The 26937-nt window shown below is 37.9% G+C and overlaps 1 protein-coding gene across 5 annotated transcripts in view; it reads left to right on the forward strand.

The window, feature by feature from the left end:
- Positions 1–25026, forward strand: part of LOC101893528 (serine/threonine-protein phosphatase 6 regulatory ankyrin repeat subunit A) — a 35402-nt gene extending 10376 nt beyond the window's left edge. The window contains exons 3-18 of one of the 5 annotated variants that reach the window (XM_059121350.1): positions 3490–3591; positions 6026–6142; positions 8138–8230; positions 12940–13153; positions 13217–13512; positions 13571–13873; positions 13949–15376; positions 15438–15974; positions 16030–16236; positions 16305–16998; positions 18337–18432; positions 19874–20085; positions 23133–23261; positions 23605–23713; positions 24151–24380; positions 24501–25026. In XM_059121350.1, the coding sequence (XP_058977333.1) occupies positions 3490–3591; positions 6026–6142; positions 8138–8230; positions 12940–13153; positions 13217–13512; positions 13571–13873; positions 13949–15376; positions 15438–15974; positions 16030–16236; positions 16305–16998; positions 18337–18432; positions 19874–20085; positions 23133–23261; positions 23605–23713; positions 24151–24380; positions 24501–24506 (4773 nt within the window). In that variant the 3' untranslated portion in view covers positions 24507–25026. Of the gene's footprint in view, positions 1–3489; positions 3592–6025; positions 6143–8137; positions 8231–12939; positions 13154–13216; positions 13513–13570; positions 13874–13948; positions 15377–15437; positions 15975–16029; positions 16237–16304; positions 16999–18336; positions 18433–19873; positions 20086–20491; positions 20722–23132; positions 23262–23604; positions 23714–24150 lie in introns of all 5 variants that reach the window. The other 4 variants (XM_020036426.2, XM_020036425.2, XM_011293813.3 and 1 more) reach the window with 4 other exon arrangements.
- The last annotated feature ends 1911 nt before the right edge of the window (positions 25027–26937 follow it).

A 26937-nucleotide genomic window follows, 5' to 3' on the forward strand; every position in this document is an offset into this window, starting at 1 on the left:
AAACAATGACAAGAATTATAGATATTCGCCACCTAACACTGCAGCACAACTTGAGGTGTAACTCCACTACGACAACGAATGCTAGCAGCAGGTGAAAAAACCCAAAACAATAACACAACAACTAAACAACAACTCCCGAACTGTTGTGGGCCCCATTCCAAAGGAAAGTAGGCCAAAGCAAGGCTGGCAAAAAGAAAAACGAACAAATGCGGCCGCAATTCTTTAAAAGTAAATCAAGTTGGTAAGAATGTTTGCTGGTCTACTGTTTCCGGTCTGGCTCGGCGTACATTGCCATGGATAGACGATAGACGATGAATATACGTTGTTGTGTGTGGGTTTTCACAATGAAAACGTTCAAACCTACAACAGAGTACGACGACGTCGACCTTTGGTCCGACACCAAACATCAAAACTGACATAGAAATGTTGCATCGGCGGCTATGTTTGTTTTTTTGCCATAAAGGGCTTTAGGTGAATATCATGACTCACTTTGGAACATGGAGTGTATTTCTAGGCCTATCTGTCGGCAAATTCTTGCAATAATTTTTCTTTTCAGGTTGGTATCTCATTTGTTTAAAACATTCCGAACACACCGCCAATTGTCCTCGGCAGTGTAATGTTTTTTTTTGTTGCTGTGACAGTTGATTGCCGTGGAATTCACTTAACATAATGACCCGAAATAGAATGGACACTTTCAAATCTGACAGAATGAATTTGTGTTCTGTTACCACACCTGAACCTGGGCACTTTGCATGCGATGACGGACGTTTTATGTTGATGAATTTATTGCATGCATATAAAGTGATGTTACAAGTTTCGCCTAGATCCTAGAAAGTAGGTGCAGCTCCTTATTCGCAGGCCATAAGGAATTACATAGTGGGTAGGGTCCGAATCCAAGCAGTATATTTTTTTATTGCAAATACATGAAATTCGTGCAATTAGATTTGGTATAATTAAAACAGTGTTTTTTAGGCATGCATTTTTGGGTTTCATGGTTTTTATTTCATTTTATTATTTTCGTATTTCGATTGACACACATATGTAGTTACATCCTTTTTGGCAAGGCCAGAAAAAAATTAAGGCGTTACACTTATCTGGACACACCTATGATGTAATATGACTAGTGACTTTTCCATATTCTCCACCATAGAAGGGAGTGTATATTCCATTTTTCATAGCATTTTTTACACCAACAAATATTTGCTGGAGACTGCATAAAGTACATTTATTGGTGATTAGTAACTATTTTAACACAATTCATTATTATTATATAATTAAATGTCCATCAAGATACAGTATATAACATACATACATTTGTCACATCAATTTACATTATCTGAAGGATGATTGTTATCGATCATCGTTTTCATATAGCCTTCATTGGTACCTTCCGGTATTCCGGTATATTGATTTAATTCTTGTCACTTTTTTTAAAGGAAAAATTTTTAAGATGAGTTTTTACGTTTGCAATGGACACCAACTCTTAAAGCAGTCAACTGCATACATATTTATTCTTTTATTTTAATCTGATGCTAACAATCACATTCCTCAACGTAATTGATCGGTATAAAGACTCTGTAATGTGTTTTGCTTCAATTGGTTCAAATTTGGTATTTGAAAATCGCAATAGCAGTCCTTGTGGCAGAAAATTAACTGTGTCGGTTCTCATCGCACCTACATATCTTACACTTTATGGTATTTTGAAGACCTAACTGTATTTTCCAATCTATGTCACTGGCATTTGGAGTTTAAAATAGAATTCATTGGAATATTGAGTACCGATATTATTAATTGAATTAATTAATTTTTTTCTGTACCACAAGGTTGAGGGAATTGAAAGTTTGTCCCGGACGAACTTAAAGAAAATATTTCTTATATAGCGAACCACGAGCTTACAGTGATCGGTAGATATATATTTTTTATTCATATATCGACTGAAAACGTCGAATTACGGGAAATGAGTAAGCATAGTGATATGAAAGACATGCATCACAGTATCTTTCTTGTATATGCATTGATTTCAATATGGGGGTTCAATCTGGCGGGGAATATAAGGTGATAATATTCGTGCTACTTTCCGATTTTAATTGTAAAGGCAAAAAAGTAAATTTTCAACTAAGAGGATAGAAAAGTTGCAACATTTAGCCATAGTCTATTAAAATTGCAACGCTTGAAGTCAATTTCTTTGTTATTTGCCATACATTTTTTGTGGAGAATCGCTCATCATTGTAGACATTTCCTCTTGATAAGTCAGACAGTTCTATAGCACAATGGATACCCCAGAACTCAAGTTCACAGACAATAGTTCTTCAAAAATAAAAAATAGCATTTGTATCCTATCGAAAACCTGAAAATGTAAGCCTATTACTTTTTAATGACTATACGGTATAGGTGGAGCGACACCAGACGGACGAACAGGTAGGGGAAAGTTGAAGTAAAAAAAGCACCTAATTTCGGCTCGCCCGAACCTTAATACCCTCAAACACTTTTGGAAGGAAAAATCCGTTGAAAAATGTACAAATTCCGAATAACTTATAGTTAAATGGGACTTCAAGAAAACGTGGATATCCATAAACAATTACATGCCAGCGGGGGCGGTGCCTATTACGAATTCCAGACACCAAGTTTAATATAATTCTGTTGAAAAATCTAGCTAAAATCAAACAATGGGCGATAGCGACAAAAATACTGAAAAATGGGAGATGTGGTTTCTGTCATAGGAAGTAGTATCCATTGTAAACTCTAAATTCGGAATTTGAAGTAATTCAAGTGAAAAGAGTAGCTTAAATCATCAAAATACTGATAATTGGTAGGTGCCGTTATATGGCGGTTAAACGAGAAATTGTTTAATATTTTGTATTTAGAATTTTAAACAATTTCGGTAAACACTTTGACACAAATCATGAAAATACCGAATAAACTTGGATCTATATGGACACTTCTCTGCAATGATAGTTCCTACATATAGGGAACAGAAACTTCCAATCTGCCGGTACAGTTATATGGGGGCTATACCAAAACAGGGCCCATTTTCAATGCCAAACAAATTCTAATTTCGTTCGGACGAACGGACTTGGCTAAATCGACATTGAATCTTACGCTGATCAAGAATTTATGTACTTTGTGGGGACTAAAATGTTTACTTCGAGGAGGTACAAATGGAATGACAAATTTAATATTTTCTCCATACTATGTATGGTGGAGGGTATGAACGGAAAATAGATCAAAAGAAATTAGTATTTTAATTTTACCAACCCGTGTGGTGGTGTAGGTTTCTAATGGCCATTAACTATTTGGATTTATAAATTAATGTGAATATGAAATATACCCTATAAGATAAGAAATACACCATTTCTTAAACAATTTATGAACTCGGAATTATCAGCAATTTAAGATAATCAGATAATTTTGTTTTGCTTTTTGTTATTAAAATACAAGAGCCATAAACAATTTTCTAATTTTTCTTTTGGTTTTTCTTTCCATTTACAGGACAATTATAATGTGCTGCATATTGCAGCAATGTATTCGCGTGAGGATGTCGTAAAGCTGTTACTGAACAAACGTGGTGTTGACCCTTTTTCAACAGGAGGGGTAAGTTTGCTCCCATGATGGGAAATTTCCAAACAAAAATAAGCGAGGAGGAGTATTTTTTCCTTGGAAAATTCGTTATTCGTTGGTAGGTTCGTTTTAAACTAGAAAACATTCTTGGGAAAATTCCTGCGTGTCATTAGGTAAAGGTCAAGCAGCAGGAGTAAACTAATTGCCACATGCCATTGCAACTTCTTGTTTGCATTTTTTCTTGCAGGAGGTTCCAAGTTTTGAAGTGCCATACAATTTAATGGCAGTATTATTATTATTTTTTGTTTTCTTACTCATGGCTTGAAGTTTATTGCATAAAGTTAATTTCGGACTAGATGCACAGCGAGCCCAAGGAAACGTCACGGGGGTCCGTGCTGTTGTGTGACCAAATTTCATTAAAGGGCTGTGCGGCCCAAACGCCAAGTTCAACTCAATTAAGTGTCACAAGGTTGGTCGGTTAAATTATTTGCATTTTTATGCTTTTAAAATAAGGCTCAGCTGAAAACGGAGCGAATGCATGATTTCTATCAGATGACCTTGACTGACGTTTGTAAAGAGAACCGAACTGATTAAAAAAAAAAACATTATTCAAGAAAAACATCGAGCACGTGCAGTGTCGTCAAACCGTATTGGATTGATAACATTTATACATATGTTATGTACATACATAAATATTTACATATGTTCATAATAATTTTGATTTGCGCTTCAAGGCATAATTGTAAAAACAACAATCATGTGATTTAGCCTGAGTGTTTTGCAAGAACAAAATAATTGCGATATCCCAAATAAAATGCGAAAACTTTTCGAATTATTTTTAAGTTACTCAGCGACACTCACTTACTCACCATTCACTTTTTCATGCGAATATCCGTAAACGACCTAAAGAACAGTAAAATCGCAATAAAAGCTATAACAACCCAAACAGTAAATTCAAAAACTGTATTGAAATGTAGAAATTCAATCAAAAACTATTCAAAACACTGTTCAGTACGCATCACATGGACACCAGGTCATGTGTAAATTAGAGGTAACGAAATTGCGAATTCTCTCGGCAAAACAGGTAGGGGGTTAGCAGTCACGTGGCAAATGCGTCACGTCCCTTTGAAGGCCTAGAGAAAACCACAAAAATCCTATGGGCCGACCCTATTGAGATACAAACGGAGAACCTTCTATTTTTAGGTAAGAAGGAGATTAGTGGGGTAACAGACATCCTTACGGGCCACCTGGGACTACAAGCTCATCTGTACAAGATAGGTTGTGCAGATAACAGCATATGCAGGACATGCGGGATGAAACTTTGGAACATTTTCCCTGCCAATGTTCAGCATTTGCAAATATCAGACTCCAATTCTTAGAGAAAGACTCCTTACCAGACCTAAATCAGATCATCGGAAATGAAATAACACAGTTAAGGATTTTGTAAGGGCAACTGAAGTTCGATTCAATATAGAGCGCACAGCAGGTCTATACTGGCTTATGTGCATGTCTAGCAGAGAATGTGATGACCGTGTTGGCCCCTCTTTTCAATCTAACGAAATCTAACTATAACCTATGCGAATATCAAAGCACGTATGTTTTTACGGTATGGTAGAAACTAAGGTTACAATCATTTTGAGAATCGCATATCCTTCATAGCTTCAGCAAAAAAGGATACAGCAGTTACAGCGATTTCATTAGCAGTTTATAATCATGCGGAATATGTGAGTTATTAAAGCTTGGCCACAGTACTTCCAAACGGTACAACTAGTCTACCGGCGATCTGCTGAGGAAAGAAAACAAATATTTCAGTTTGTATGAGAACAGCGAACTTGTAAATATTTTAAAACAATCCTTTAAAATCGACTTATAAGTCAATCGGATTCTAGTAAACATTCAACTAAATTTTACTCGTTTAAAAACTTTTTCAATATATCTCCATTCTTCTGAGAATATCGGAATATTGCGCAATGTATGTATGCAACGTATCTGAAAGTGTTACATATTTTTCAAGCGCAGAAATGTTGTTTATTCTTGCAAACGAAGAAACAAGGCTTATATTGTCAAGTAGTGATAATATCTTCAATTTTAATGTAGAGTATGTGTGTCGTGGATTTGTTATATTTTCATATTCGAGTGGATGCACAGTTCTTCCTATGCTTGGCAAGTTGCTAAACTCATCAAAAGTTGCAACTGATGAGACACGGAGTTGTTGTCTAGTTCCACTGCGCAAGTTATAAATGGAATGCGAGGCAGGGCATGTCAATCTTCAGGATTTTTAAAACAAATATAATTACCAACGATAGAAAAAACCTGCAAATTTACAATGGAAATATCATAAGTAGAAGGTTCGACAATTGTTGATAGCTGGGGAATAAATTCAGTTGCTATTGAGTTTTCCTAGGAACTGCAACAGATTTTGCAATAATTATTGATTTTAACTACATTTTGTTTGTAATTTTTTCAGTCACGTTCACAAACGGCAGTCCATTTGGTTTCCAGCCGACAAACAGGAACAGCAACAAACATTCTGAGAGCATTATTGGCAGCAGCTGGAAAGGATATACGACTTAAAACAGACGGTGTAAGTAAATAACGCATAAGACTAGTCGGCACTTTGTTTGTGTGAATAGAAGTCCAAAGACCCTGTTCCCATTAATCTAATAATTACCTTCATCATAGCGACTAAATATGTTAATGACGGAAGTGCGGATTTTAAGTATCATAGTATGAAATCTTCTTAGTGGTTATAATAACAGCATTTCATCCAGTTCAGTTAATCTGGATGGAATATAAAAAAGGTTTGAATGCTACCAGACAAAAACAATAAAAATCAAAAGAACATGAAAATTGATTGATGGAGTCGGAATGTAGTCGTAACAGTCGGTACCAACGTAAACATAAACATTTCCGTTTTGGCCTAAAGCTAAGCTAAACAACCCCTTCAGTCGCGACGCAGACAACAATACCGCCAATATTGGTAGACACACAGCAACGAATAGCAATAGGCGAACAGGTAGCGAGGGTGCCTAGGAACTGACAGAAAGACAGACAACAATAATGCAAATACATAACTACACACACAAACTTCTATACACCCGCATATTTTCTAACACCTCCCTTAGCCCCCAAAGGGACTGTATTGAAATATTTACTTGTTTATAATACTCTAGTAAAAGGGACGGTCTGAATTATTTCTCAACAAATCGAATTGAAGATCAAAAATTAAATGAAAACAGATTTTGATAATAAAGCCGCTGTGCCTAGTTGCTGATTCTCTAAATAGCTATGATTCAGTTTAGAAGTAAAATCAAATTGGCATTGCGTTAGCCATACTTAACGATGGAGAGATTAGTCTGGATGGAAAAGCAATTGTGGTTTTATTTGAATTGGTGGCTTTAACACATAAGTAATAATCGGCAAGGACAGCTTACATCCTCTAAAATTTCGTTGGACCATTGTTCTAGACATCATAACAAAAATTTTTATATAAACTAAAATATTTTTATTCTCAGTAGTTTTTTCCCTTCCATACAATTTATGTCTAGGTCCGCATTTTGATGTAAGGGTGTTTTGTATATACATTAAACAATAATACTAGGTTTGAAGGTTGTTTTTTAATTACAATTGTTTGTAGAAATACTGTCAATTTATGGGGTTTTCAATTGTATTAATTCGATATATTTTTAGTTTATTTAAAAAATTAGAAATAAATAATCAGATGAAAAAAAAAAAAAAAATAGAATAAAAAAATAGTAATTAAGTAGAAGATATTATATTAGAAGTATCAATATTACAATCAATATTAATTAATATCAATATTATTGACTTAACTTACTTAATTGATTTTAGGCGTATATTTCAATAGAATTTTCTCAATTTACTGAATAAGATCCTATGAAAGAGGTTAATTAATAGTAGTCATCAAGTTGCTTGGAATTTGTATATGTTTGTACAAAAAAAATCTAATTCTCTTTATTTCAAACATTTTTGAAATCTTTTCAAAATATTAAACATGCCGACAAACACATTGAAACAGGGCCAATAACTAGTTATGTTTTGCACCTCCACCTTGAAGGGAGGGTACTTAAGTAACATTCGTAAATATTCGGCGTAGACTCCATAAAGTATATATATTCATAATCAGCATAAAATTCTAAGTCTATTTAACGATGTCCGTCTGTCTGCTGAAATCACGATGCAGCCCGCATTATTTGACGTAGATCTTAAAAAATCCGTTGATAAATTTGTATTGCTAGGATGGTTGGTATTAAAAATGTCCATATCGGTTCAAGTTTTGGAATAGCCACCTTATAACGGTACCTCCTGATATTCGGTATTTTGATGATTTTTGAACACATTTGTCTAAAAATTGGTGTTTGTAGTTCGTAATGGGCACATTGTATTAAAAGTTCGGTCCGGGCGAACTTAATATTTTTTTACTTGTTTTAATTAAATTTTACTTTCAGTAAAACGTTTATTACATTTTTAAAGATTTCTGCGAAATATTCAAACTAGACAAATACTTTGCGATCTTTTATTTTCAAATAAATTTTAAACTTCTATTTTCTCTTCATAGAGAGGAAAAATACCCCTGCTACTGTCTGTTGAGGCTGGCAATCAGTCGATGGTTCGAGAGCTGTTATCGGCACAAACGGCCGAACAACTGAAGGTAAGAGTTTTTAATTTATAATTTACATTTTACATTTATATATATTGTACATTCCGTGACCACATTGAGGATAGAATTGCAAAGAGAAAATCTTAACTTCGGCTCAAATATTTCGAATCTTTCGGGAAACAAAGCAAGTTTTTCGTTGATAAAATTTTACTAAGAATATGGGGAATAGCCACATTCTTAAGAAGAATTTCATAAGAAAACAAATGCAAGAATTGAAATGAATATCAAGTCTTAGCCTCAAAGCACCCCACAACCCATAGACCATTTGTGGAATCAGTCGTCAGTATTAAAAATTCCCATAGTTTGCCAATAAAAAATGTGTAACGCGCGATGACAAAAAAAGTAATTCAAACACGCCACAAAAGTCAAGGCTTTTCGCCTCTGGCATCCACATACGTGCGAGTGTGCGAGTCTGTCTGCACAGGTGTACATTCATCGCTCTATTATTCTCACATTAAATAATTAAGTTTTACTTAACGCAAGGTGTTAAATTATCAGTGACATGACTGGCTCTGCTGCAACACCCTCCCATAGATCAAAGTTAGTAATCCTCTCCCGGCGAGAGAGGTGGATATGGCACACCAGTTCATTCGCCTCGACCCAAAGGTGCAGATTGTCATTTTCGAACTGCGAACTTTAATACGACACAATAATTGCAAAAGAAGCGGCTGAGAATGATTTTGCGTGTTGAGGCAATTTAGCGAATTTCAATTTCACGACAATCTCCTCAACGTGCGTACACTGCGAGAAATGGCGAGAGGCCAGTGATGAGGATTACATTTCGCAGAGAATGTGTAAATGGCGCATGTGACAAATCTTCTGCTTTTGCAAGTCACACTTGCCACGCATAGCTATGGACACATGTGTCCTTTTCATCTGGAATTGTATCCTTCAGTTTTATTTGAAGCGTCGCTATGGAAGGACCATACGAAGGGAAGTTACGTGTAGATTTCTTGGAATGCTATCGCAACAATCCGGAGCTTCTAAAGGAAAAGTGTAGTGTACGGCGACCTCCTGTGTACCCACATGACAATCGAAATAAATGACCGAAAGTGACTGGCCACTTAGTGTGTTGAAGGCGCAAAATGACGTGATTGTCCAATTAAACAGCAAGGAGTGTTTCGTGGCATGGCTGAAGTAGTTGTGTACGAAAAGAGTGTGAACCGCCACAATTACCATTTCTTGATTAACCAACTGGGAGTGGTAATTGTGTTTTTTTTCCTAGGGAAAAATCACGAGCCTGCGTTAGGTGGAATTTTGGAAGTTATCTTGTAACATATTTTGAAATGCAAGTTTACCATAATTTCATCATTCAAAACTAAAACGTGATTTTGTATTTTTTGAAAATATTGTTATTTAATGGGAAAATTTTATTAATTGCCTGCCCTATGAAACAGATGATAGCATCACGGATCATCATTAGCTCTACAAATTTTTTAGGTGCTGCATTGTAGTTCAGAGTTCAGTACACCAGTTCCTAAGCGTATGAGTGATTTCGTATGTTTCATATCACTTATACGCGGAGTTTTCATAAAAAAAAACGACCGTAGTCCACGGAACTAGATAAGGAACAAATTCTTTCGATCGATCCATATTTGTTCTATGCTCTCTTTGCTCCATGTTTATTTTCACAAATAAACCATGAAATTGCACATGTAGCAGTTGCTCTGTCTGCTATATTTTAATATTCGACAGAATATCCCTACTAATAATTTAATGTATTGAGGATTTTGAAGCAAAAAGTGGAAGAAGTTTATAAAAACTGTCAAGAATTTCAATTAGTTATTTCTGTAATTAATGTTTTTTTTTTTTTTTTTAAGGAAATCCTTGAATGTCGATTTGGCAAAGCAAATATGAGTTACTAAAAAAACTTGAGCATTTTATCATTAGGGTATTTAAGGAAACAATTTCCATGCAATAATTATACCCTACACCACATAGTGGTAAGGGTATTATGTCTTTGCGCATTTGTTTGTAACATGGAGAAGGAAACGAGATAGACCCATAGTTACTTTTGAGAACCTTCATAGAATCACTTTCTGAGTCGATTTATGCATGTCAGTCCGTCTGTCCGTCCGTCCGTCCGTCTGTCCATGTATTCTTGTGAACAAAATGCAGGTCGCATTTATTATCCGATTGAGATGAAATTTTCCAAACAATATTTTTTTGGCCCAAGGACGAACCCTATTGAAATTGGTGAGAATCGGATCAAATTTAGATATAGCTCCCATATATATCTTCATCCGATTTCAGGTTAAATGTGCACCAAATATTCACTATCAGTTCAAATTACCTGAATTTTGGCACACCCAACCGAGTTCGGCCTAGAAGCAAGTATATGAAATTTGGAGAAAATCGGTTCAGATATAGCTATAGCTCCCATATATATCTTTCATCCGATTTGATCTTTAAGTCCCTCACATTCCTACTATGCACTCCACAACCGTGATATTTGGTACCAGGTATTAGATGGAGCACAGAAATAGCTGTTTTAAATTTTATCGAAATCGGTTCAGATTTGGATATAGCTCCCATATATATCTTCATCCGATTTCGGGTTAACTGACCACCAAATGGCCAATATCAGTCCAAATGACCCGAATTTTGGCACATGTGACCGAGATTAGCCTTAAAGCAAATACAACAAATTTGGAGAAAATCGGTTCAACAGCTATAGCTCCCATATATATCTTCATCCGATTTCGGGTTAAATGTGCACCAAATGTCCACTATCAGTCCAAATTACCTGAATTTTGGCACACCCAACCGAGTTCGGCCTAGAAGCAAGTACATCAAATTTGGAGAAAATCGGTTCAGATATAGCTATAGCTCCCATATATATCTTTCATCCGATTTGGTGTTTAAGCCTCTCACATTCGTAATATGCACTCCACAAGAATGATATTTGGTACCATATATAAGATACAGCCCAGAAATAGCTGTTTGTAATTTTATCGAAATCGGCTCAGATTTGGATATAGCTCCCATATATATCTTCATCCGATTTCGGGTTAATTGTGCACCAAATGGCCGATATAAGACCAAATGGACTGAATTTTAGTACATCGGACCAAATTCAGCCTAGAAGCAAGTATATCAAATTTAGTGAAAATCGGTTGAGATATAGATATAGCAACCATATATATGTTTCATCCGATTTAGAGTTTTAGTCCCATACATTCGTAATATTCACTCCACAACCGTGATATTTGGTACCAGGTATTAGATGGAGCACAGGAGTAGCTGTTTTAAATTTTATCGAAATCGGTTCAGATTTGGATATAGCTCTCATATATATCTTCATCCGATTTCGGGTTAAATGTGCACTAAATGGTCAATATCAGTCCAAATCACCAGTCTAGAAGCTAATACGTAAAATTTGGAGAAACCCGGTTCAGAGATAGCTATAGTTCGTAAAATGCACGATAGAATTAGATAGATTTTGATTTTGTACCAAATATCTCATAGAGCTCTGAAATGCCCTGTATAAACCTTTTTACGAGAGCTCTACTAAATAAGCATAGAGGTGTAGGGTATCATATAGTCGGCCCCGCCCGACTTTTGAGCTTTCCTTACTGGTTTTTGTTTCTTTATATTTTCTAGAATTTGTCCAAAAATGTATTTAAAATAAAAAATGTGGAAAAGAAGAAATCTAGCAATTCTTACTCATTCTATAAAAATTTGATAGCAATGCCAAACCATGTACTTTAAGGAGAAATAAAACAAGATTCGTAAATAAAGTTAGCTGTATGTAGGTAAAATTAACGATAATTGTGGATAACAGCTATATTTTTGCTTCTAATTTCGGTCATGCCGAATTTATTAAATAATAATGCAAAAACAAAATAGGAGCTAAGATCTGCCAATGTAAACAATGTTCACTATTACACGAATGTCTGGCTTTTCAAAGTTACAATTTTTTTATTGCTAGTAGCTAAATGGCTAAAGAATCCCAATACAGGTTAGCTTGATGGACGCCATTCCAACTTCTTTCAGTGTATCTTGTTATAAGAAATGAAACACGCAACTTTCCATCAAAGAATTTGAATGCGAACAAGCAACAACTTACATTTAACCACTCCGCTCGAAACGTGCTCATACATACGTACGTATATATGTTGGTACATATGGCAGGATGTGTTTCTCAGTATTCGCAACGTATGTAATCAATTTGTTATTGTTGCGAATTTTCACCTGAAGTACCCACACTCACACTCTCACATCACACAGATATGTCGAAATAATTAAACTTTATCGAAATGATTTGCTTCGTACGCTCTGCCACCGGTTGCTTGAAATGTCGGAGCTCGCACGCCGACTGAATGGCTAAGTTTGCCAAGTAACTTTTGTCGTAGATAAAGCAGAAAGAAAACAAAAACAAAATATGGGCTGGAAACTTCGTTCGAGTTGAACACACATCATCTGCCCTGCAAGCATGGCCTCGACTGCTATTGGCCCTCAGATTGCAACTGCAACGAGGGAGTGGGTCGGCACCACACAAATGTTGTTTGTGTTGTTGTTGTTTCGATTAATGTGCAACATGCGCTGCTCCGACTGATTTGCATCTGGCCCACATTAACTTTGACCTTCAGCATAAATTTGAGCAATTTCCTTTTCTTCTTCGGTCTTTTTCGCATAGCATGTGCGGTGGCATGCAACAATCTTGACATAATATCTCAAATATTTAATTTGGTTCACAGGCAACCGCTGCTAATGGAGATACGGCATTGCATTTGGCCGCCAGACGGCGGGACGTCGACATGGTGCGCATTTTGGTCGACTACGGTACGAATGTCGATACGCAAAATGGAGAAGGTCAAACGCCACTGCACATTGCTGCCGCTGAAGGCGATGAAGCGCTGCTGAAGTACTTCTATGGCGTCAGAGCCTCCGCCTCCATAGCCGACAATCAAGGTGAGTTGAATTGGCCGCGTAGGGAAGAGCCTCATTAATTTGCCTAATTTTGCCGAATTTCAGATCGCACTCCGATGCACTTGGCTGCGGAAAATGGACATGCCCATGTCATCGAAATATTGGCGGACAAATTCAAGGCTAGCATATTTGAGCGCACGAAAGATGGCAGCACGCTCATGCACATTGCGTCCCTCAATGGTCATGCGGAATGCGCAACAATGCTGTTCAAGAAAGGTGTATATCTGCACATGCCAAATAAGGATGGTGCCCGGAGCATTCACACGGCTGCTGCCTATGGCCATACGGGCATTATCAACACCCTCCTCCAGAAGGGGGAGAAGGTCGATGTGACGACTAATGTGGGTATCGTACAACAATTTTGAATGAAGCGTTACTAATGTTTGGGTCTATGTTTAGGACAATTACACAGCCTTGCACATTGCTGTAGAATCAGCCAAGCCGGCTGTGGTGGAAACTCTGTTGGGCTTCGGCGCCGATGTACATGTCCGCGGAGGTAAAATGAATGAAACCCCTTTGCATATAGCCGCTAGAGTTAAGGATGGCGATCGATGTGCTTTAATGCTCCTTAAGTCCGGTGCTAGTCCCAATTTAACTACCGATGATGGCCTGACGCCGGTGCATGTTGCCGCCCGTCATGGCAATCTGGCCACGCTGATGCTACTCCTCGAAGATGACGGCGACCCCCTCTACAAGTCCAATGTAAGTATCTGAGTGCGGCCGACAGACATGAGTTGAGATGAGGTGACACACTAATTGTGGGGCGATTGTTTTCAGACCGGTGAAACACCTCTTCATATGGCTTGCCGTTCTTGTCATCCCGAGATTGTGAAACATTTAATCGATGTCTGCAAAGAGAAGCATGGACCAGACAAAGCCACCACCTACATCAACTCCGTGAACGATGACGGGGCCACCGCTTTACATTACACATGCCAAATTACCAAGGAGGAGGTGAAGATTCCCGAATCCGATAAGGAAATCGTTAGAATGCTACTGGAGAATGGGGCCGACGTTTCGCTCCAGACGAAGAACGCTTTGGAGACGGCCTTCCACTACTGTGCCATGGCAGGCAACAACGACGTGTTGATGGAGATGATAGCCCACATGAACCCCACTGAAATTCAAAAGGCCATGAATCGACAGTCCTCGGTGGGGTGGACGCCCCTGTTGATAGCCTGCCACAGAGGCCACATGGAACTGGTCAACAACCTTTTAGCGAATCATGCCAGAGTTGATGTGTTTGATATTGAAGGTCGATCAGCGCTGCATTTGGCTGCCGAGCGGGGCTACCTGCACGTGTGCGATGCTCTGCTCACCAACAAGGCCTTCATCAATTCCAAGTCACGCGTTGGTCGCACGGCGTTGCATCTGGCCGCGATGAACGGTTTCACGCATCTCGTGAAGTTCCTCATTAAGGATCACAACGCCGTCATCGACATTTTAACATTGCGCAAACAGACGCCACTTCATCTTGCTGCGGCCAGCGGCCAGATGGAGGTATGTCAGCTCCTACTTGAGTTGGGAGCTAACATAGACGCGACCGACGATCTGGGACAGAAGCCGATACATGTCGCCGCGCAGAACAACTACTCAGAAGTGGCCAAATTATTCCTGCAGCAGCATCCATCGCTGGTGAATGCGACGAGCAAGGACGGCAACACCTGCGCGCACATCGCAGCCATGCAGGGTTCGGTGAAGGTAATCGAAGAACTGATGAAATTCGATCGATCTGGCGTGATATCTGCTAGAAATAAATTGACTGATGCCACGCCGCTACAACTGGCTGCCGAGGGAGGTCACGCGGACGTGGTGAAAGCTTTGGTACGAGCCGGGGCCTCCTGTACGGAGGAGAATAAGGCTGGTTTCACGGCGGTACATCTCGCTGCCCAGAACGGACATGGCCAGGTATTGGATGTTCTAAAGAGCACGAACTCTTTGAGGATCACCAGCAAGAAATTGGGACTGACACCGTTGCATGTGGCCGCCTATTACGGCCAAGCAGACACGGTGCGGGAACTGCTGACTAGCGTGCCAGCCACGGTGAAATCCGAAACGCCCACAGGCCAAAGCCTGTTCGGGGAACTGGGTACGGAATCGGGAATGACGCCATTACATTTGGCGGCTTTTTCTGGAAATGAGAATGTCGTTCGTCTACTGCTGAATTCGGCAGGAGTGCAAGTGGACGCGGCCTCAACGGAAAACGTAAGTGCATCCCGCCGACTTATCTCTGACACGCGTCTAACCAACACACTTCTCTTCACAGGGCTATAATCCACTTCATTTGGCTTGCTTCGGTGGTCACATGTCAGTGGTTGGTTTGCTTCTGAGTCGGTCCGCAGAACTCCTTCAGTCGACCGATCGTCATGGTCGCACTGGCCTCCACATAGCTTCCATGTACGGTCACTTTCAAATGGTGGAGATTCTGTTGGGGCAAGGCGCAGAAATAAATGCAACCGACAAAAACGGTTGGACGCCACTGCATTGTGCCTCCAAAGCCGGCCACTTGGAGGTGGTGAAACTTCTTTGCGAGGCCGGAGCATCGCCGAAATCGGAGACAAATTACGGATGTGCTCCTATTTGGTTTGCTGCCTCCGAGGGTCATAACGATGTCCTGCGCTATCTGCTGAACAAGGAACACGACACGTACGGTCTAATGGAGGACAAACGGTTCGTGTACAATCTCATGGTTGTATCGAAGAACAACAATAACAAGCCGATACAAGAGTTTGTTCTGGTGGCCCCTGCTCCGGTTGACACCGCAGCAAAGCTGTCCAATATCTACATTAACTTATCCACCAAGGTGAGCAAGGAGAAAAACTTCATTTAACAGTTTTAATGACACTGGTCTTCTGTAGGAGAAAGAGCGGGCAAAGGATCTCGTAGCTGCCGGAAAGCAATGCGAAACCATGGCCACCGAACTACTCGCTTTGGCTGCTGGCTCCGATTCGGCTGGGAAGATTCTACAGGCAACGGACAAAAGAAATGTGGAATTTCTCGACGTGCTAATAGAGAATGAACAGAAGGAAGTCATTGCCCATACCGTGGTCCAAAGATACCTGCAGGTAACTTCCAAATTTGCATCTGTATTCGGAGATATACAATTTGAGCTTTGTTCTTTTGCCTAATGCAGGAACTCTGGCGGGGATCGCTGACGTGGGCATCTTGGAAAATTTTACTACTCTTGGTTGCCTTCATTGTGTGCCCACCGGTGTGGATTGGTTTCACCTTTCCAATGGGTCACAAATTCAACAAAGTGCCTATAATTAAGTTCATGTCCTACCTTACCTCCCACATCTTCCTAATGATCCATCTCAGTATTGTTGGTATTACGCCTATATATCCGGTGCTGCGTCTCAGTTTGGTCCCCTACTGGTACGAAATAGGTTTGCTCATTTGGTTGAGTGGCTTACTTTTGTTCGAGTTGACGAATCCGTCCGACAAGTCGGGACTGGGATCAATCAAGCTACTTGTGCTGCTGCTGGGCATGGCCGGCGTGGGTGTCCATGTGGCGGCATTCTGCTTCGTTTCCAAGGAGTATTGGCCGACACTCATCTATTGCCGTAATCAGTGCTTTGCATTGGCCTTCCTGTGTGCCTGTGTGCAAATATTGGACTTTCTCTCGTTCCATCACCTGTTCGGACCATGGGCCATCATTATCGGTGACCTGCTGAAGGATTTGGCGAGATTTCTTGCTGTCTTGGCCATATTCGTATTTGGCTTTTCCATGCACATTGTGGCTCTGAATCAATCGTTTGCGAATTTTACGCCCGAGGAGTTGCGTTCTTTCGAGAAACGTAACCGCAATCGTGGTTACTTCAGCGATGGTAAGTCACAGTGTTCCAAGTGCGATTTTATTGTTATGTTTTGTTTCAGTGCAAATGGATCTGTGAGTGTATGTATGTTGAATATGATTTATTCGATTATTATTATTTTTTTATGTATGTATGTGTGTGAGCGTGCGTCGCTATCGATTATGGAAATCAATGGCGATATCGATGAGTATCTATCTATCGATGTTGTGGTTATATCTTTGCATGCTGAACAATTACAGACCCTTTGTGTTCTATCTAATAATAACTGCCCGCATTCATTTACAGTGGTCATGAGGACCAAAAGAGGAAAATCAGAAATTATTAAAAAAATAGCAAAATGTATTTATATTTGACAATTGAGTTCGAATTTACTTAGATACTATCCATTGTAGATTTAGGAAGGTACAAAAATCATGCAATCGTATGTTTACAATTTTTTTTTTTCAAAATTATTCATTTGACAATATCTCATTGTCGAAATGTATATTTACAAATCCACAGATAAATCCATTGTATAATTATTACAGGTAACAGCAAGTCCCATCTGATTTGACTCTATAGTAATACTAGTGTCAATCTCGATATGACGTTTTGAGATTTAATCTTATTTCTTTATATACAATAGGTATACCTTTCTTTGATATAAAATTTCACTGCAGGACAATGTGAATATATTTTTTGTCTGAATGCGATGGTTCGGGAACTTTTTTGCGGTTAAGGAACAGCGACACCACGTTGGATAATATATTCGTATATTTCAAGTTTCTTAAAATTGCAAAATGTAGAATACTTTATGTATGTATGCAGAGATGGAACAGCTAATTATTTGAAATGACTTCACCATTCTAATTTTACCATGATACTTGTTCCAGAACCTGCAAGAATCAACTAGTTTTGCAATTTTTTTTTCGATCTAAAAAAATGGAAAATCGATATCGTAGTAAAAACTTTTACATTCTTGCAGTTCGGACACAGACCAACTATCTATGCAGCCCTACATAACTACATGTGGGAAGGCTTCAGTAGTTTATTGGTGTCATGCATAAAGATTATTTTTTAGCTGAGTGCAAAGTTTATCTGAGGTCGGATTAAGTTTTATTTTATACGTCCCAAGATGTTTTCTGTCTCATGGATCCAGTATAAATTCCATCACACAAAGTGTTCACCCTTTTCTTAGTTATGTTTTTTGTTCTTCTTTTTTTCCAAATTATTATTTTAAAATTAAAAAATAAGTTATCTGGTTGATCCATTGTAAATGAATGCTGCGCAAGAATAATCTAGGTGCCTTAGACAACACATGTATTTTATGAAAATTCCTATAATCGTTTCATACCCTTTGTATGTGTTTAGATGATATGCCAACTCCTCGTCCACCGCCACCAGAGAATTACGTGGATTCGAGTCGTAGTATGCTAAGCGAATTCCGGCGCAAGCACAAAGATGATCGTAAGTGTCGATTGGCTCCATTGGGGCGGCGTCCTTTTTTCAATGTCCTCAATGTGAATGATTTGTAATAGCCTTCGGTGTTGTGTGTTTGTGTGTAAACATCTTTTATTTACAGTTGTGTCTCTTAACAATATTTCCACTTCTGTGTGCTCCTCAATTCTGGCCGGAATAATTCCGAAAGAAGCTTGCTAAGGGCCTGCTGTGGGCTATGGCATGATGGCTCCGCAGTTTATTTGTGCGACAATTAAGTGTTCAGATTTTTTGTTTTACTTTGTGTGCATCCCTTGGTGTTGTGGAAAAGTGTTGTAAAATCCATAATTACAATTATAACTTACACATGTTTGGTTTTGTTCATTTGTTTCGTTTGATTCAAAAATCGGTATGAGGTTACATGATATAAGATGTCTTAACATAATTTTTATAGTTTTCGGCACACCTTGCTTCAGTTCATTTCATATAGTTCATATTGGATATTATTAGAAAGCCTTTATAAATCCATATTCTTTCCAAAGATCCCAGAAGGCCTTGATAGACTTTAGAAATGTTATAAACTCTATGAATACTCTCTGTTAGAAATAATTTAAAATTTCTCGTGGGTAGACAGGTATGTGGCAAAACCTAAATTTTATCAAAAATTCAAAATTCCTTATTCTTGTTCATGATCAACAACGCAATGTATGGAGAGAGTCTCTCTGAAATTAACTGTCGATATATTTTATGAAGGTGTGTCGAATAGATCACTCAAAAATTTATATGCATGTTATTCTGATCAGCTTACAGTGGCTTCACAATATAATTTTTGTTTTTTTTTTTTACGAAAAGGACACATAAAGGGATGAAAAAAAACTCTAATCCAATAATACCGATTTATACAAAAATTTGCAGTTCAATTCTCATAGGTAAATACCAATACACCTTTTCGTTTGTTTATTTTTATTTTTACTGCATATTCAAGATTTTATTTTTGTTTTTTTTTCTGTCAAACAACACTCTTGCATGTCTCAATAAATATGTGTTTTTTTTCTTAAATTCTATTTTAATATTGATGTGCTATAATTAAAAATAAGGAAGCATGTTGGTGTCCAAAACTAATAAGAAAACAAAAAAAAAAAAAACAACAACAATGACGATATTCATATTTTATTAATTTTGTCTATGTACAATAAGAACAACAAATATAGTGATAATGATAATTACGGCTTTTGACGCTTTCCACACATTCAGAAGTGCACAGAAAAATAAAACAAAATTCAATAAAAAAAATAAAGCAAAGCTAATGGTATAGCACCGAATGATGTTTCTGCTCCTCAAAGCAAATCTGAATGGAAATGATTAAACAATTTTTTGATATTCCTCCTCCTCCTCCCCCTACTCCTCTGCGCCATGTTCGCCATGTTCCTACTTCCATGCCAATGCATGCACCACGAAACGCATTTTGCAGGACCTATGACTCCATTCTTGGCCTTTGAGCGTCTATTCTTTGCTGTGTTTGGCCAAACGACCACGGTTGACATAAATCCAATGCGACATCTGAGGCCTGAGTGGACCGAGGTTCTATTTAAACTTGTCTTTGGCATCTATCTGCTGGTGTCTGTGGTTGTTCTCATAAATCTCCTGATAGCCATGATGTCGGATACTTATCAACGCATTCAGGTTGGTATTTGGAAACTAATGCAACTCTCTTTTGTTTGGTATTTTCTATTTCTTGGGTGCGATTGCAATTGGACATCTCATCGACGCCCTCACAATGGCTAAACCTGTCATCGTTCGTCACTGACACTGCCATCGTCATCATCGAAACCAACGACATTCCCATTCAATGCGACATCGTCACTGTGGCACTTCGGGTGTTCGTGGATATTTGCGTGGGCGTTGACTACCTTTTTATTTTTGTTCAATGCGATATGATTTCCGTTATCATTATTTCGACTGTCTCGTGTGTGTGCGTACGCTGTGCTGTGTAACCCGCAATCATCCCCTCTGGTTGGGGTTGGGATGTTGCGCTCGCCACCGCCTTCGGCTATTGGAACGGTATTGGCGAATGGGCTCGACTCCACAGTGCGCATGCATCCGATACATTCTTTTGAGTTATTATTCTTTGCCGTGTTTGGTCAAACGACGACCGAACAGACACAGGTTGACAAAATCAATAGTGTAAACGCGCCCACTCAACCCTACTGGGTGGAGTATCTGTTCAAGATAGTGTTCGGTGTCTATATGTTGGTGTCGGTGGTAGTGCTAATTAACCTGCTAATTGCTATGATGTCCGATACCTATCAGCGGATACAGGTAGTATTTCTTTTTATGGATTCACTTAAAAATTGACCAAACTATTACCGATTATTCAATTCATCTACAAATTATTTATTTTTTATTGTTAACCACAACGAATAAAGTTCTATTTCAGCATTAGGTAATCGTATTGATTCCTAGTACCCAGCATGCATGCATTCAGGATTTCCAAAGACTTTATTTGAATACCAAAGAAAGCATAAAACCAGTGGCAACATTTTTCTATACAAAAACTATAGTTTTTGTAGTGACCTAAATTGTAGACCCATTTCATAAGGAGCAATGACATTTCAGTAGAGAATTTATCATAAAATATGTTGTTAGAATTTGTGGCGAGAATATGCCAAAGAACATTGTTGCGTATACATGATAAGTTCTCGCTGCGTATACGCAATGTTTCACTGCATTTGTTGATTGTGTTCCAAATCATTCGAAATTAAAATATTTCAAAAATACATCAAATCAAATTTTGGGCCGCATATGTTTCTAATATTTTAGCATTCATTTACAAAAATAGGTGTTTACTGCAAATTTCCGATATGTAACCATAATGCATGAAACTTAAACTATTGTGCAAAAATGAGAGCAGTGACTGAATTCGGCTACACATGGAGTTTGCGAACATAATGTTTATACCCTGGGGAGGCTATTATAATAATCAAAGGTGTTGTTCCTCCGATCAGCTTAAATATACACACATTTTATAGCATTGTCAGGAAGTGGCGAGTCCCGATGGAGAGTAATATGTGTTGAAAATATTCAACATTTTTTGACTACTAACTCTGCTTCTGTGTGTTGGTGTGTTTAACATGCCTTGTACATTGTTGCCCCATACGCCAATGGAGTTAAGCAAGACTCGGAAATGCGGCAACTGTATTCAAGAAACCGTAACTTCCGTTGTAGCCTGAGATTGATTTGATTTGAATGGAGTGAAAGCATATAGTACCTATGATATGCTTGCAAATAGTCAGAAAAATGAATCATTTGTATTCTTTTAACACAAGCTACTCGGATGTGTCCATCTTTTCTACTCAGGACAATTATCGCAATTATCACATGAGTCATTTAGATTTTAATGGATCTTTGTGTTAATAAATTTCTATCCCACTCCACATTGTGGTACAGAATAAATAAATTGTGTGTAAAATGCAGATGGAGACAATAGACCAACAGTCTTATAATAACTATTTTCTGAGTCAGTGTATGAATGCTGATTTAATTTGGTTGCAAATTGCAAAGTTCCTATTAAATTCTTCACGTAATTTCAACAATCTTTGAATGGAGAAATAACTAAAAAAAGTCTTACTGATTTAAATATTGTTAGTTTTCTTAATTTCATATGCACATCTTCTGTCAGAGAATCTCACTCCTGATCCATTCAACCATTGAATTCAGATATTTGCAAATTGAGATTATCAGTTTCAATTCACGCATAGACCCAGTCATTGTTTTTGACAAAAGAAATCGGCTCGTGGCTCCGTTTACGTATAGAAATGTAAAAATGTTGTCGCTTGTCTTATGCTGCTTTAACGACACAATCCCGCCCGACTCGATGCAATCGCAATGCATCTACATACATACAAACCAATTTACAGAACATATTGGTTATTTCAATAATTGAAAATGTGTTTTTGTTGGGTAGTTCCATCTACTCGCCCAGACTTGCATCTTTGGTGTACTCTCAATGTTTGCAGGATTTTAAGAACTTACATGACAATCCTTAAGATACAATGCATTGTGTCTTACGGATATCTTCCTATCTTAACGCACATGAAGCTTTAAAGCTACACTCTGTGTGCATTAGTCTGTAGGCTTGTGCGGCAAATGTTGCCGTTCCGCTTTTAACAGAAATCGAAATGTTAGTGTGTTTGTGTGTACTACAGCTTTCTTTTTTGTTGGCAATATACAGCTTTAGGAAACAAAGCTTTTGTGTGTTGTCCCAAATGATGTGAAATTACACGAGGACGTTATACCAATTTATGTCTTAAATTTTTAAAAGAAATGCATGTTTTTTTAACAAACTATATTGCATGATGATATTTGTTTTTTGGTAACAGACAGAGGTCTATTGATTTTAAGTTTGAATGAATATTCTAATATGCCGAGGATTTTCAAAATAGGTTAGATGCTGAGCTGGTTCGAATACCAAATGCCGTGGGCGAAGGAGACGTCAGAGTTATGACTGAAAATGTTTGCCATATTAGAATATTCAATTTTATTTTTTTTTTCAGCGAAACTCAACAATTAGTGAATTTTTGTAATGATTGGGCCTATAACTACAAAACGAACTTTCTTTTCCTTCTTTGTTTCATTTCAATTTTCACGGAATGCCACATCTACCACATCGTCATGACGCACATTTTTACATACATTTACATCTGATAAAATGTTGCGACCACTTATGATAGGCCCAATCGGATATCGAATGGAAATTCGGCTTGTCGAAGCTTATACGCAATATGCATCGCACAACGACAGCGCCATCGCCGCTTAATTTAGTTACCACCTGGTTTATGTGGATCGTTGAGAAGGTCAAGGTAAAACATCTGCAACTGTAGTCATGTATCTATGGAAGGACTCCTGCAAAGGACACGACCTTTTCCCCAATTCATTTAAAGCAAAATGGCAACACTTCCAAAATCAAATCCCAAACATATTTCTGTCTGTTTTTTGAAATGCACTTTTGAAGTCCAACTACTTTTTCCACATTTCACCTCTATTAAACCTCGTCCATATCTCCCGTCCGCACCTCTTTTGCTTTATCCCCGCACCAGTGATTGATGTTTGCATTTGTGTCTGTCCTTATATTTGAACTCATTCTGTGTCTGTTATTTGTTGTCTCTTGTCTCGCTCTTGCGTTGAATTGAAAAAAAAATGTAGGCTCGCATGAAGAAAAAGAAGCGTCCAAGTCTGGTACAGATGATGGGAATACGCCAGGCTAGTCCTCGCACTAAAGCCGGTGCCAAATGGCTTTCAAAAATTAAAAAAGGTAGGCTATACACATATGGATGAACCTCACCAGACAAGCCCAACTGACTCCCAATGGATTTGTCTAAGAGTATTGCTGTTGTTGTTGACTGCTTGGGAGAGACTATTTGTTCATGGGATTTGGTTAATTTGTTTGGTGAATGTCTCATATGTATCACCACGCACATTTAAGAAAGCTACTTCGTGTTGTTGAAAGCTTTCCAGGGTGCTTGTGGATAAAGCTCAACGATGCAAAAATATGTACATATATGTATCCCAGCTGGATGGTCTGTGAACAGGACTCTTGCAAAAATGTAATTACCATGAAAAGCCAATCCAGCTGCGATATATTATACCCGTTGGTGTGTTTTTTGAAAAGGCACACAACAAACACCCAACAACTGTTGTTTGGAAGCAAATCAAACAAATAAAACTAATTATTTTATGTTGATTTCACAGATTCAATGGCCCTGTCAGTGGTACACTTATCCCCACTGGGATCGCAAACAAGTTTTTCAGCTGCCAATCAAAACCGTATCGAAAATGTTGCCGACTGGGAAGCCATTGCCAAGAAGTACAGAGCCCTGGTTGGCGATGAGGATGCCGGCTCCCTCAAGGATTCAGATGCTGAAAGTGGTTCTGTGGAAGGCGGCGGTGGTGGTGGAGGGCCATCACAACCTCCCGCTCAGGTGGGCAATAATATTTCACAAACGCAGCCAAATGTCTAAATGAGACAGTAGTTCTAATCAGTCCGCTTGCTACTTTTCTCTAACGCTAACATTAAAATAAGATTATTTAATATTTTGCAGGTCTAAATAACTCTAAGGATATTGTAATTTTAACGTATCGCTAAGTAAATAGTTTTGTACATTTCAAGTTTAAGTAATTTCTAGAAGAGATATAGCTAGTCAACCAATTTAAAAGAAAAAAACACATTGTGCATTATTTTCATTTCCGTTTATTTTGTATCCGAATTTGTATAGCTATTTTAGAAAAAGAAACAAAAAAAAAAAAACAACAAAAACGTCATGTTTTCCATCACAAATGAGTCTGCAATTGGGAGTTCGCTCTCCAATTAGGGACTACTACAATTAATTAGGTGTTATAGTACATATCATCGATCCATAAGTAACCTTTATCAATGGCCATAACGCCACGAATTCCTAATGTTTTCCGTATTTTTATTCCGTGTGGTAGTAGCTAATGAACTTTGTTTTAATTGATGTACTTCGAAATGAGATATTTAATAAAACTCTAGCATAAGTTTGTAAGATATGAATGTATATTTTTGAATTTTATCAACTTTTTTAATAAATTTATTTTATTTTCTGAAAACCCCTGTATTGTTCATTTACGAAGGGGAAGTTTTTGGTAATTTTGTAGAGAATTACAATTAAACAAATAATAAGAGAGATTAATGAGACAGTGAAATGCTATCACCGACTATTTCCGAAATCAGTTTATTGACAAATCAAACCGTTTCCGAATGCAAAAAAAGGAATTTTTGAAACTATTTAGGTCTAATTTTATAAGTTCTCATTACAGTAGCCTAGTAGTTTAACAGAACTTCAGTACAAGTTGGGATAACATTTGATGTTTGATGATTATATCATTCACTTAACATTGACGTTATATATTTATTTATTTATATATTTAGTAAAAAAGATATATATTTCTTAGCTTAATGTATTTTGTGTATCAAATTATTATCTTGTCGATAGATTTAAAAGATGGAAATGTTACCTATATCTTATTGGATACTTTATTAAAATCACACACATAATGGATTTTGTTTGGGACAGTGCTATATTAAGAAGTCTAAATAGTATATAGTAATATACCTTAAATTGAAAAAAATCTTCAAAGTACCTAAAATCGGACCGTGTCTTAATATGTAGGGTTATACCAAAATGTGGACGGAATTGGAATTTGTAGTTAATCCAGTTGCCCTAAACTTTCGCATACTAACTTTATATGAGGGTTTTGACAATACATGCGTTGGTTTAAAAAGGTACTGATATGCTAAAAACTCTGGGAACAAAATATTTATTTATGCAATATAGAACTTAAAATGGTATAGAAACCTATACCAGAACTTGAACCGATACCTCCTGTTTTCGATGCTATAAAACTTGCAGACAAAGTATATTTATAAGCAACACTTTAGCTACCTAGGTTAATTCATTAAAAAGTTAAAATATTGCAACACACGAACAGATAGTAATTTGCAAATCGTTTTAGGGATTACGCTGATCAAGAATATACAGGGTGAGATAAAAAACTGCAACAATGTGGTACGCCATAATTTTTACATTTTTTTAATTTATTGAATGACTTTAAAAATGTAGGAAATAGCATCAAATTTTAGAATAAATTTAGATTTGTTCGAATTGGTCACCTTTGGCACGAATTATGGCCTTCAAACGGCCAATGAAACCGTCACACGTTGCTCGAATGTTGCTCTGCGGTATTTTGGCCCATTCCCGGAGAAGCGCTTGCTTGAGGTGATCGACATTTTGGTATTTTTTAGTGCCAACTTTGCTTTCCAAAATACTCCAGACACAATAGTCCAACGTATTGGTATTCGGAGATTTGTGAGCTGGAAATGAAGCGAGGAACCTTATTTTGTAATCGTTCTTGGGTGGCGCGTGCTGAGTGCGATGGTGCTGAGTTCTGTTGGAATGTCCAAGGCTCTAATACATCCTCTAGAATATTTTCGCTATAATATTAATTCTGATGCCGCGGTCGATTAATACGAGCGAAGAGCGACCATCGGCTGTTATGGCGGCCCACACCATTACCATGACCGGCGCTTGAGTACTGGTGGCCAACCGAAGGTGCACCTTTTCAACTGACCTAATTGGCAAGTTAACACGATCATTTTGTTTTTTTACAAACTGCTGGACAACGAAGCAACTCTTTAGCTCTTTTGAGTCTATTTCCTTTCTGTTGCGGTGTAAATTCTTGCACATTTTTGGAATTTCAGTGGCTTTATGCCAAGCTCATTTTTCAATATTTGTCGAATGGAATATTGCGATATGTTCAGCTCACGTGCCATTTTTCGTCCACTGCGACGCGGGTTTTGATCAAGTCGTATCTTTACTTTTCGAACCATTTCTCCTGATGTTGCTGTTTTCTCCCGTCCACTTTCTTGACTACTACGCTACGCTACCAGTATCACGGTAACGAGCGATGGGATGCGATGGGAGCGACGAGACATAAAATATTTATTCACATTTAAATGCT

This window comes from Musca domestica, unplaced genomic scaffold (assembly GCF_030504385.1).
Source record: "Musca domestica strain aabys unplaced genomic scaffold, Musca_domestica.polishedcontigs.V.1.1 19, whole genome shotgun sequence".
Classification (NCBI taxonomy): domain Eukaryota; kingdom Metazoa; phylum Arthropoda; class Insecta; order Diptera; family Muscidae; genus Musca; species Musca domestica.